At 41.8% G+C, this 12,081-nt stretch overlaps 1 protein-coding gene and 1 pseudogene across 2 annotated transcripts; one reads left to right on the top strand and one right to left on the bottom strand.

Moving 5' to 3' along the window:
* Window positions 1-1,044: 1,044 nt before the first annotated feature.
* On the top strand, window positions 1,045-3,449 carry LOC127770638 (uncharacterized; annotated as a pseudogene).
* A 268-nt stretch (window positions 3,450-3,717) lies between these two features.
* Window positions 3,718-7,639, bottom strand: LOC127770644 (uncharacterized). 2 transcript variants are annotated; one of them, XR_008017031.1, is made up of 3 exons: window positions 7,387-7,499; window positions 4,246-4,370; window positions 3,718-3,976 (listed from the first exon to the last, which is right to left on the bottom strand). XR_008017031.1 is itself a non-coding variant. In XM_052296437.1 (3 exons), exons 1-3 carry the CDS (start codon window positions 7,598-7,600, stop codon window positions 3,933-3,935), a joined length of 312 nt encoding a protein of 103 aa, XP_052152397.1. In that variant the 5' UTR covers window positions 7,601-7,639; the 3' UTR covers window positions 3,718-3,932. The 2 variants fall into 2 exon arrangements, 1 of the variants encoding a protein (XP_052152397.1); XM_052296437.1 differs by having other exon boundaries at window positions 4,246-4,299; window positions 7,387-7,639.
* Between the last annotated feature and the right edge of the window lie 4,442 nt (window positions 7,640-12,081).

Here is a 12,081-nt window from a genome sequence, read left to right as displayed (position 1 = left end):
GTAGCTCGAAGGTGGCAATGATGGCTCAAGCTCGACGGCGGCAAACTCATGCCTCTCGTGTCTCTGGCGACATCCAACGATGACGTGAAGCTGATTGGGAGCGCATGCAACGAATCATGCCATGTGTGGATGAAGATTGAAACCGGTAAGTCCATCACTCTGGTGGCTGGATTTTTTGCTCGATTTGGATTTTTTTCTTCGTTTGCCGCTCTTCAATTCTTGTATTTGGGTTCTAATTCGAGGAAATTTTATAACCAATTTTTGCATGTTGTATATGCAAGTTCTTTTGGTGTAACATGAAATGAAATGGTTTAAATTTAGTCACATTATATGTAAATCTAGATCACAGAACCAATTTGACACAGACTCGGGATGATTTTTGTGTGGTGGACTCGGGATGTTGCTGTCGGAAAAATTTAGGTGACGACGGACAAAAATTTTCACCGGAATTCTTGTGTATTTGTTATTAGGTACAGATACAGATTAGGTATATAGATACGTTGACATGCACGGTGAATACAGGGTTCTTTAATACTGCTGATGGATTCAATTTATACTGATTTTACAAGTTGGGGACCCTCTATACCCTGTATTATGATTGAGGGACGTGAATAAAACTCGACCTATCAGTAGTATGAACGGTGAATTCACAGGTTGAACTCCGTGACTAAATCAAATTTCCAAATTTTCTTTTTTTTAGAATTTTACTGCACTTGGTTGCTCCGTGTCAGCTTGGGCCATATACACGGACCAGCCCAACAGCCAGAAGCCTGTTGCTCTCCATGGGCTCGTGCCACGTGTCAATCCTGTGGTTGGGTTTCGTAGCGGCTGCGTTTCCTAGTATTGAGGGATATGTAGCGAACATTTTCATTGGAGGAACAAATTGCAGCCCGGCCCTTTTAGCACAATCCAGCACAGACCAGCCCACCTACAACACCAATCCCGGCCTAATAGAATACAGCAATATATATCTATTTATATATATATATATATATATATATATATATCAATAAATAAAGCAAAACAAGAGTCGATTTCGAGAACAACAAACAAACCCCAGAAGGAGTTTCCTTGCCCTTCTCGGCGTACTGCGGCGGCGGCGGCGGCGATGGGGCGCCACGACGTCTCTGTATTCGACGATGAAGAAATTGGGCGCGTGATGGATTTATTCTTCACCGATGGCGTACTGGGGTTGGACGGCGGCGTATCGCCGGAGGAGGAGGAGGAGGAGGAGGTGGAGGTGGACCTCGAGCCCTTGTTCTACGACGAGGCTGCGACGGTGGCGGAGTCGGTGGCGGCGGCGGAAAGGCGGCGGGTGCGGGAAGAGGATCGCGCGCGGGTGGTGGAGCAGCAGACCAAGGTGAGGAAGGCGAAGGAGGCCTATTTCAAGAAGAACCGCAAGTTCAATCCCAAGACTGGCCTTCACTACTTCACCAGAATATTCTTCATTAACCCCCTCACCTTCGACCTCAACGAGGAGTGTAAGCATCTAAATTCTCCCCCATGCCCTCTCTCTTAGTCTTCAATTCAAGCAATTACTATGAAACAATCTTTCTTTCACAATGTATTTTAAATGTATTATATATATATATTGACTTGAAGAAGCAACTGCAGTATATTGAATTTCCTGCATAACTGTTAATTGGCACTATTTTTTTTCCCTTGTTTTTGTTACTACTACAAGTAACCTGGTTCATTGAATTCATGCAATGCAGCTCCTCTTGGTCCAATGCGATACACTGACAGAATCTACAATGAGCATGAGGCACTGCGGATGCGCAACTCTGTAAACATTCTTTCAGTGAAGATACTAAGCTCAGATGTAGGCTTCCCGATTAATGTTTATGGCACTGTAATTGCTAGAGACAGCCTCGATGAGAAGTGCATTTATCTCTTCCGTCACCCTAGAGATGATTGCCAACTCATCAACTCAAAGGTACTAAAAAGCATTAATTTTCTTTTCAAAGAACAGTGCATTCTGTTTCTCTTCACATCCATCGATCAAATTGTACTGCCATCTTGCATATCTGTATATGAATCTAAATGTCTTACTGCTCTCATCTGCAGTCAATTTTCATTTGGTATTTGCGCTCTGTTTTATTAATTGTCAATCTAACATGGCCAAAATTTATTATGGCATCTTTTTTAGTTGATGTTGCATCTATAATGTGGCCAATATCTTTTGTTCGTGAGTTGTTTCTCATGTCTTGTTGAAAAGTTATATGGTATAAAAGTTTAACAAGTGTACATACATGACAGCAGTTGACCATATCATGGCATTAGTAAGATGCAGATGTAGACCTATATATGCTTTGTATCATCTTTGGTAATAGCTTTTATATGACGCTTTTACTTAAATTTGTTCCTATATTTATTATTTTGCATTCAAAGTAACACGACATTACCTTATCATGTTACTTGATTCACAGGACGATTCGTTGATCTTGACTGGCCCAACTCGAGGACTCGTGTTACAAGACGCTGTATATTTTGAGGTTGATCTCAGAATTAAGGATGACCGATTAAGAGGGAAGAAAAAAGAGCATAGCAAGGGATTGCTTATGATTGATGGCATCCGAAGAACAATAAAGGTCAAAACTGAGGTCGAAAATGACACTTTTGTCGGTAAGCTCGGCACCGTGGAGTTGAGATATGCAGTTATTAAAGACGCAGTGGAGGCTACTGTTGAATCAAGGTTGTGGAGGGATATTTCTGTGGAGAAGTCGTAGCTTGCACCACCAACATTCAAGATAAAGTTGTTCTTCTTGATAGCAGAACATGCTGTGTGATGGCCGACAATCTTGATGTCCAGTTATCTCGACGTGTCATGGCTGTCCACAACAAGGAGAAGCTTCTGTTGACCGTTGTTAATCAGGATGACGAAGTTCCAACTGGCTGTGTTACGCAAACCATTGATTTTACTCCAAAATTCAATGGTTCAGACGTGACTGAAGTTACTTGTGGTAGTGTTAAGATGCTTGTGAAGGTTACTTGGTCTCTTATGGTCTGATGACAAATGAGGCGCAGTACACCGTACTTGTGAAGCCTGTGGCGCCTTACTTAATCATATATTGTTAATAATGCAATGCAATATAGTAAATTTTGTCTAAACAAAGTTCATTGTTCTTATACCCTTTTGTTTTAATTTTTTTGCTGTCAACTTTGATTGCAATATTATGATTGTGTTAAAAAAACAATATCGTCTGACATTTTTTAAAAATTACCTTCTGAGCTGTTCTGGGTGATCAGCCGGTCGCAACAAACGGGTGCAGAACTGCAGATGGAGGCTGCAGGGTTCCCTTACTGTTTTCCGCACGGTTACTGCAGGCGGTAACCACGCGGTTAGCGTGAAAACCGCGAGACATTCCATGGTTTTAAAAACTAAAAAAATTATCATGCATAGTAACCGCGATAACCGTGCGGTTTTGTAAATCCTGAGCATTGGTTTTCAAAGCCATCGAGCATCTGTTGGCTGCGCTTCCCAGATGGAGCAGAAGAAAACATGTGTTTTGGTGGCAGTAAAAAATCTAGGCACAGATGGGCAACTACAGAGACAGTATTATTCAGGTCCAGCTAAACGAAAAATGTGACCACACGATTCCTCCTCCATAGCTGTTGCTTATAAGCGATGGATATCATTATACACGGCACGTCTACACCAAAATTTGCCAGGGACAAAATGGACAGTGAATAGACCTGGCTTAGACAATGAGCAACAGAGGTTTTATATAGTTTGACAGTAAAAAGTGATTGGCAAGCTTTTGTTTTTCAATTGTGTACAGAACACCAGAAAAACAGATCTATACAACAGAGTTCATATCTGAGATAAAAATTGTTAAGTGAGGAGCAAGATAAAATCTCTTCCTAACATTAGCCACTGGCTGAGTCAAGATTGGTAAATGTTAGGGACGGCTGCATTTATACTTTTACAATCAAAATCCATGATCTTCATCCAGTTCTCGAAATCTCCAATTTCCTGTAACATAATTAAACGGACGTTTCAATAAAAGAAAAGGTGGCATACGATCAACTAAGGGAATCTACGCAAATTGCACATCACTATACTATTGAATTTATTATGTTATTCCAGTGCAGTGGTGTGCATGGATACTTCTTGAGAAAATGAACAACCAAAATACATCCCATTTTGTTTCAATATTCGGTGATATGAGAACATGTAATTTGTGCCACTAGGGACTTAAGTGTCCATGAATCCAAGAAAAGTTAAAAAAAAGGAGAGTAAACCTTCAAGACTGAGTCGATTGCTTTGGTGATGCAAGCCACTGGTCAGTCTCCTTCCTGTACTTTAGCAAGTCAGGTTAACTTTGAAATATTTTCCCGATTTACTCAAATGGCAGCAACAATCATACCTACAGCAATCCAACAAACAACTCCAGCTCATTCTCAAGCAATACGACAACTTGAACTACTATCAGCATGATAAAATTGATGGAGTGTCACTCCTAGTGGAATTCGATAAAAGGCCACTCCAGATATTGTACACATTAAAATGCCACTCTCCAACTGGCTTATTTATTTTCCTCCATTTTAGGTTCATAGCCAGGGCACAATGACCAAACCACCCCCAAGCTATGTCCTGTCCTCACAGGAACAACCAAACAGACCCTACTTAGTTCACATGTGTACCACTTCCCGGGGATAGATTGCAGACACAGAATCAGGTGAGTTTCTAGTACTGGTTTCGTTTGACACTAGACCCTGTCCAATTTACTCGTCAATAGCTTGAACTGCACGATTAATAAATACCAGTAGACAAAATACAAAAGTATTTCAATTAGCTCTCTACCCAAAATCCCTCGATAAGCCATTTGAATTGCTCATGGCAAGCAAAGTTCATCTGTGGCAACCTCATGTCCCCCCTCTCTCACACGAAGGACAGTAGATATGGAGAAGCAGATGTTGACTGTACTGCATAGCAAACTAAACGGCCATCCTTGTTCCACATGGCACTTAAACACATGATCCAAAAAACCATTAGCAACCAAAATGTGTTCTATGAAATCATCATTACTGTTCCACGAAAAGACAATGAATAATCAATACCTAACATAGATTAACCACCCAACAACTTCTAGAAAATTAGGAAACAATATAAGGAATCTACAAAACTTTTTAGTAGAAGTTAAGAAATCTTATGATTTGAAATGCCGGATATGTATTGTTCCATATATGGCTTACTATTTTATCAGTTACATATTACTATAATTTCCTCTTAACCATTAAATTGATAAGTACACAAAAAAGCATACTCCTGGCCTAAGGATAAATTTATCTCATGATTGGTTACTCTATCCTTCACTCTAATGAACTAAAACATAACTCGAACAAAGTAAAGATGAAAAAAACAGCTAAAATATTTAGTCAGTGTGTTGTAGTGGATGACCCAAGAGACATTGTAGTTATGCATGATTCAACTCCCATGAGACCCAGAAGTTCAGGACAGCAGCATTAGCTATTTACAAAAACAAACGACAAAACACATTGTCTTTCCTGAGCAAAGGATTATATATGAATATATCTACGACAGTGACTGGTTACTTTGTCAGGGATTGATAGTTGCAATGCAAGAGTAACAAAATGTGTACTGTATCATGTGGAAAAACACAGATGTAAAGACCATCAAGCATTGAATTATAGTTGCAACGGAGTTCTGAAATGAACTGGTAAAGCAGCATTAACCTTTTATTTTTGCGTGTAAGCAGCAAGGCAGTTCAATGACCAAAGGGGCCAGCCATCAGTACTGGCCTGGTCGAATATAGTGGCAACAAAGAAAAGTATCGCAAGTTCACAACACCAACCTCATGAGCCAGATCATTCCCAAATTTAACAGAGTCACAAACCTCCTGATGAACTTAAACTTAGCACAAAAACCAGGCATTTCAGTACATACAGAGCTACATTTATAACTTGAATTAACCTAGAGAGAAAAATGAAAGAGCACAAGCTTTATTCAAACATGTTTACAGACTTGAATAATACAATCCATGGCATGCAACTATAGGTGCCTAGACCCCACCAACGAACTGAAGGAAACATTAAGATCCTAAATATCAATAGCCACAAGAATAGTCTCCCAACAGTAAATTTTAAATGGAAAACTCTGCATGAAATTAGAGGGCTAAAAGAACACTGGACTCACAAGAATGCACCAATGCAGCTTTATTCACTCAGGTAGACTTATTCAAACCAAGTAGCAATTAAAGCAAGAAACAGTTCGGCAGTTACAATGACAAGTTTTTGAAGAATTGGAGGATATAGCACATAAAAAAGAGTTGCCCCACTCGGTCAAAAGAAAGCATAATTGGATGTAGAGCCTCATCTTGTTTTCAAGAACAAAGAGAAGACGTACCTTTCGGTAATATTAATATACAACAACCTGCAGCTTGTATTAGTGAGCAGGAGCAATATGAACAACATGTTTTCCAGTAGAGGTATGAGAGGCAGGTAAGATGGTGATCATCAGTTTGTTTCTTTTAGAAGGTTATCATCAGTTTGTTTTGAAATACAGTTTGCAAGAACATCATTAAGTATAAAATGTATGTATACAAGTTAACAAAAGGAATGCACAGATTGGTAAACCAGAAAACTAATTACCACCTTAGCTTTTTCTTTCTTTTTGCAAGATAAATCATTAGCATAGCTGTTACCTTTCAATCCGCAAAACGGTATAGTACTTTGTCTGATTCCAAACAAAGGTTGTTTTAGAGTTGTGCATAGGAATTAAGAAACTGTTAAAAACTTAAAATGGCCTTGTTGCCCTTTAGTTTTTTTTTTAAACGAATAGTTGCCCTTTAGTTATTACACATTGGAAATGATATCTCATTTATGCATGAGGAAAGTCATATTCAATTAGCAAGGGCATAAGACGAAAAAATAAGGGACAAATGCCGCAAAGAGTCAAAGTTCTATAACAACATACATTTAGAGAAGAGTAGAGAAATCTAAAACGACCTACACATTAGGATATCCATTTGCTCATAATGAGAAATGCTAAATGTGTACTACGACAGAAGTACGATTATTCCTGAGAAATCCTTTTTTTAAGAATTGAACTTGAATATTTATTTTCTTATTATTATTCTTGGATTGATGAAATTGAGGAAAACACAGGTTGCATATGAAGAAGAGAAATGTGTGATGCGTATCATGGAGCCCTTCAATACTGCAAGTTAATTTCAATGCACCTCCAACATTTTGGTGAAAAACCTAATGGGCATGAATCAGAGCAATGTAACCACAACAAAAAAAAAAGAAGGGGGCCGGGGGGATGGGATAGATGAACGAAGGTTGGGTGGGATGAGGATGGGATATGCAAGCCAAGATCCAGGACAAGGAAGGAGCATAAGCAAGGGAAGTCAAGCTTACCATTGCCGAGGAGGACGAGGAGGAGACCGCGCGCCGTCGCCACCTCGATCGGATCTTTGCTTCGCTGGTCGCCGCTGCTCCAGAATCCATCTTCTGTGTCAAGCGGATCGCCGCCGTCCCTCGCGTTCGGTATACGCGTCATCGCCGGCAACGGAGGAGAAGATGAGGATGTGGCGGCGGCGGCGGCATGCGAATGGAGAGCGGCCGTGTGCATGCGTGGTGCTATCCGGACGGTTGAGGGCACAGAGCAGCAGATCGGACGACCAAGTGATACCGAGGCCCGCTCAACTGGAGTAGTATAGAGTAGGAGTATTTTATGCATACCAATGGGGCGCGTGGAAAAATGTTTAGTTTATTCACCCTGAAATCTTGAATTACCTCTATAATTTTTTCTCCCGAAACAACTAGGACGCCCCGACCATTTGTTGACGTGTTGAAATGTTTCGTCGCTAGAAAAAAAAAAGTTTCAAACAAATACAATTTCATCTTAGTTGAAACACATTTATCTATCATGCGTGAAACATCAAAGACATTGGTAGAAACATCGAAATATTCGTAAAATATCATGTTTCAAATAAATGCAACACAGTTTAAACTCTAGTTAATATTTTTTAGCACACATTAAACATTCAAAATATATTAAGTGAAACATCGAATAATAAAAAAATTATACCTACCTACCTATAGCTCCTTCCACCTCTTCGGTGGCTGAATCTCTGGCTCGATCACCCAACACTAATAGGAAGCAAAAGAAACATGTTGCACTGCCAAGTAGATGCCATGTCGCTACTAGCTAATTATTCTTTTACCGGTATATAATGGCCTAGTTAGTTGTAACGAAAGAGATCATACGGATAGAACTTGTGTGCGTATTTATAAGGTTAAGCGTGCACGTGCATAAGTGTATTGTACTATGCTTTGAAAATAAAATATTCCTCTTGTTTAAAACAAACATATTCATATTTTAAAAAAATAAAATATCAAAAGTTTGTGTATTTGTTTCGTGATAGATAATATTTGTGTGTGTTTGTTAATGGTCATAATTATTAATTAGTTAAGCGATTGGAGGTGTGTGTATGCAAAGGCTAAGATATTTTCTTTTCAATTCAAACTAAGCTTCTAAGCCAACGGGAAAGGTGGATGTAATGTTGCACGGGAACGATATATATATAGAGAGGGTTGGATCGGATTGCGCTTGATCAACAAGCCGGAGAGATTGGAGCATAGAGAGAGAGGGAAGGGAGAGAGGCGCCCGGAGAAGAGGAGGGGAGGCGACAGGCCGGAGAGGAGGAGGGAAGCCGGCGGCAGCGCGCGCCGCCGGAGCTAGGGAGGAGAGAGGAGTCCAGCTGGGAGCAGGCCCCGCCGCGCGCGCCGTCATGAATCCACTTTTTCAGGCAAGTGCTTGCTCTTCGTCAACCTGCGTGTTGATCCATCTGAAATGGTGAGCGCGTGTGTGTTCGTCGTCCTCCGCTCCGGCCGGCCGGTGAACTTGAAGGGCTGATCGGGCTAGTGCGCGAAGCACGAAGGGGTTGGGGCCGGGTTGGTGGGGAACTGGGGCTAGGGTGGCCACGCCGCCGGGTTGGGGGTTCGTCGTGCGCTCCGCGGCTGGTTTGCGAGGGAGAGAGGCCGACCAGGTTGAGGTCGGCGGCATGTCGACGGCGGCCGGGTGGCGGCGCGCTCGATGGTGTTGGCTAGCAGCGAGGCACGCATGCATTTCGTCGTGCGCTCCGTGAGTCCGGGGGAGAGGCCGGCCGGGTATCGGGTTGCTGCGCGGTGGAGATAGCCATGGGATTGGGATTTGGGACTAGCTAGTTAGTTCGCCGGAAACTAAACCACGCGGCGGCGCGTGTGTCTTCCGATCGATCTCCCTCCCGGACCGGGAGAAGGATACTAACTAGTTAGTTAGTTCGCCGGAAACTAAACCATGCACGCGGCGGCGCGCGCGCGCGGATAGAAAAACTAGGTTTACATTGTCGGATGGGGCGGTGATGAGGCGGTGCGGGATGTTCGCCACCGCGCTCTCTTCTGATACCCCAGCCGCCGCCGCCGGGAGAGATCCCCGTACAAGCCGTGCCCCCCGGGGGGGGGGGGGGGGGGGTGCTGACGAATGAGTTTTTTTTTTTTTAACGAACTCCTTTTTGAATGAACGAGATTTGCCATTTTTTTGTTTCAAGGAACAACGATTTGGCTTTTAATGCTCCATCGATCGTGCCTAGTGCATGCCTGCCTTTTAATGTCTCCTCATTTTGTTTGAATATGGATGAGTTTCTGATCAAAAATCTGTAAATGCATACGTGTACGTTTGATGGAATTAATAAGTCTCTGCATATGCTTTGTTCTATACTGTTACGTGCTTCGTTTTCATTGAGTTGTGTTAATATATGCATATGTATGAGTTCCTGTTTTGATGGAATTAATCGGTCTCGATCGGACGATCGCTTAATTCATTCATTCAGTCACTTATCTGAATATATACACGCATGCATGAATGTGTTTGATCGAAATAACCAATTTCTGCGCGGGCATGTTGTTGATTACACTTGATTGGGTTATATATCTGAATAATGGTTATGTATCTCTTACTCTCTGATCGAATCGACGAACTAACGTATATAATTATGTCTCTGTCTTTCCGATTGCAACAAATGCAGGAGAGCGGCGGTTGTCCGTACATCCACTTCAGGCTGTACGAGGATTGCCAGCGAATGACAAGTTCGTATGTGCAGATGGTTAGTGACATCAAGAGACATGTCAGTCACTTGTCGGCGGCGGAGAACCAGGGAGTGGTCCCCATCATCAGCGCCGGTCAGATCTTCCCAGGCCCAGCTGCTGGTGAGGCTTACTGCAAGTACAAGACTCTGGTGCTTCCCAGTGTGCCGAACCACAACATGCACTTCGTGGTGGTCTTGCACACCCCTCCTAACTGGGCTGGAGGCACACGCGAGCCGGTGAGACTGCTCTTCGCAAGTCAGAACCTCTACCTCCTCGGCTTCCTCCACGGCAACATATGGCAGACGCTCCAAGATGCCGACCTGGGCACGGACATCACTGAGGCGGAGAAGCTTCAGTGGACCCGACCGCTTCCGTTCAAAGGCAATTACAGGGGACTCGCCGGCGACCCAAGCAGTCTAGATATGTGGTTCCATGGACAGTCTGATACCTACTGGAGCCTTTCTGCCTTCAGCAGCCGAAGGGCAACAAAGCGGAGCATGCTGAGAACAGTTGTCAGCATATCGGAGGCCGTCCGTTTCCGGGAGCTTCTGACGCGGATCGTCATGGGTTTTGCAGCTGGACTCTATGGTCCCACTCTGCAGCCATGGGTGATGCCATGGCCATCCCTGGTGCCCAATACGCCCACGCCTCGCATCTTCACCACTGCCTTCGACGACGACCACTTCAAGAACTGGGACGTGTACTGCAAGCTTGCTCGGGCAGGGGCACAGGCTTCGCTCCAGGGACGAGAGGATTCGCCACCTACGAGAGCCTCATTGCCTTTCTGGGGGCGTGCCTTCATTGACTTTTGACTCAAGCATCGACCCTCACTCGAGTTTAGTTAGCCTATATGCTGTTGAAAAAAAAAGCATAATTGATGTTGAGTTTCTTACTAGCTCTATGCACAAACCATTTAGGAGTACATATGCCATACTACCACCTGCCTAGCTTCTCCTAGCCTCCTTGGGAGGGAGTCCATATGCAGAATGCAGTGCATGCAGCCACTCCTGTTAACATTTTTGCCGTCGGCTGTTTTTACTGCGTTCTTGTTAATATACTGATTACTACTATTTTTGGCTAGCCAGTCAAGTATATGTACTGATTACTAGCTAGTACCTTTTTGCCACTCAAGTATACCAGTTATACTGATGATGTTTTTACCAGCTACTAGCTTCTTTGTGTATATATTGGTTTGCAGATGGATGTTTGCTCCCCTGTTTATCTCTATTGCATCATCCAATCTACTCCCTCAGTTTCATATTATAAATTGCTTTGACATTTTTTCCATAGTCAAACTTTATTAAATTTGATCAAATTTATATAAAAAATTAGAAACGTTTAAAACACTATTTCGTTTCATTAAATCTAACATTGAACATGTTTTAATAACATATTTATTTTGTGTTAAAAATATTACTATATTTTTATATAAATTTAATAAAATTTGAAGAAGTTTAATTAGGAAAAAGTTAAAATTACTTTATAATATGAAACGAAGGAGTAGTAATCATTATGTAGTACCATGCAAATTCATGCCACATTATCGTTCAGTACCTAGGTTGTAGGAAAATACTAGTACACAAACTTGTGAAATCCGATTATATTGCAACCCCTGTTCAATCTGCAAATTTATGTGTGTGTGCAAGAACAACTGCTGGTTTCTATAATTCTATTAATTATTAATTAATAACAACGCAGCAGAGTGTAAACATGATATAACAAGTAATCCCTCCATCCCTAAATGTTTGACGCCATTGATTTTTTTAAACATGTTTGATTGTTCGTCTTATTAAAAAAATTTAAGTAATTATTAATTCTTTTCTTATCATTTGATTCATTGTTAAATATACTTTTATGTATACATATAGTTTTACATATTTCACAAAAGTTTTTGAATAAGATGAACGGTAAAACATGTTTAAAAAGTCAACGGTATCAAACATTTAGGAAAGGAGGAAGTACTTCTTTTGAATCATATTGATC

This window comes from Oryza glaberrima, chromosome 4 (assembly GCF_000147395.1).
Source record: "Oryza glaberrima chromosome 4, OglaRS2, whole genome shotgun sequence".
Classification (NCBI taxonomy): domain Eukaryota; kingdom Viridiplantae; phylum Streptophyta; class Magnoliopsida; order Poales; family Poaceae; genus Oryza; species Oryza glaberrima.
This window is presented reverse-complemented; position numbering and strand designations above follow the sequence as displayed.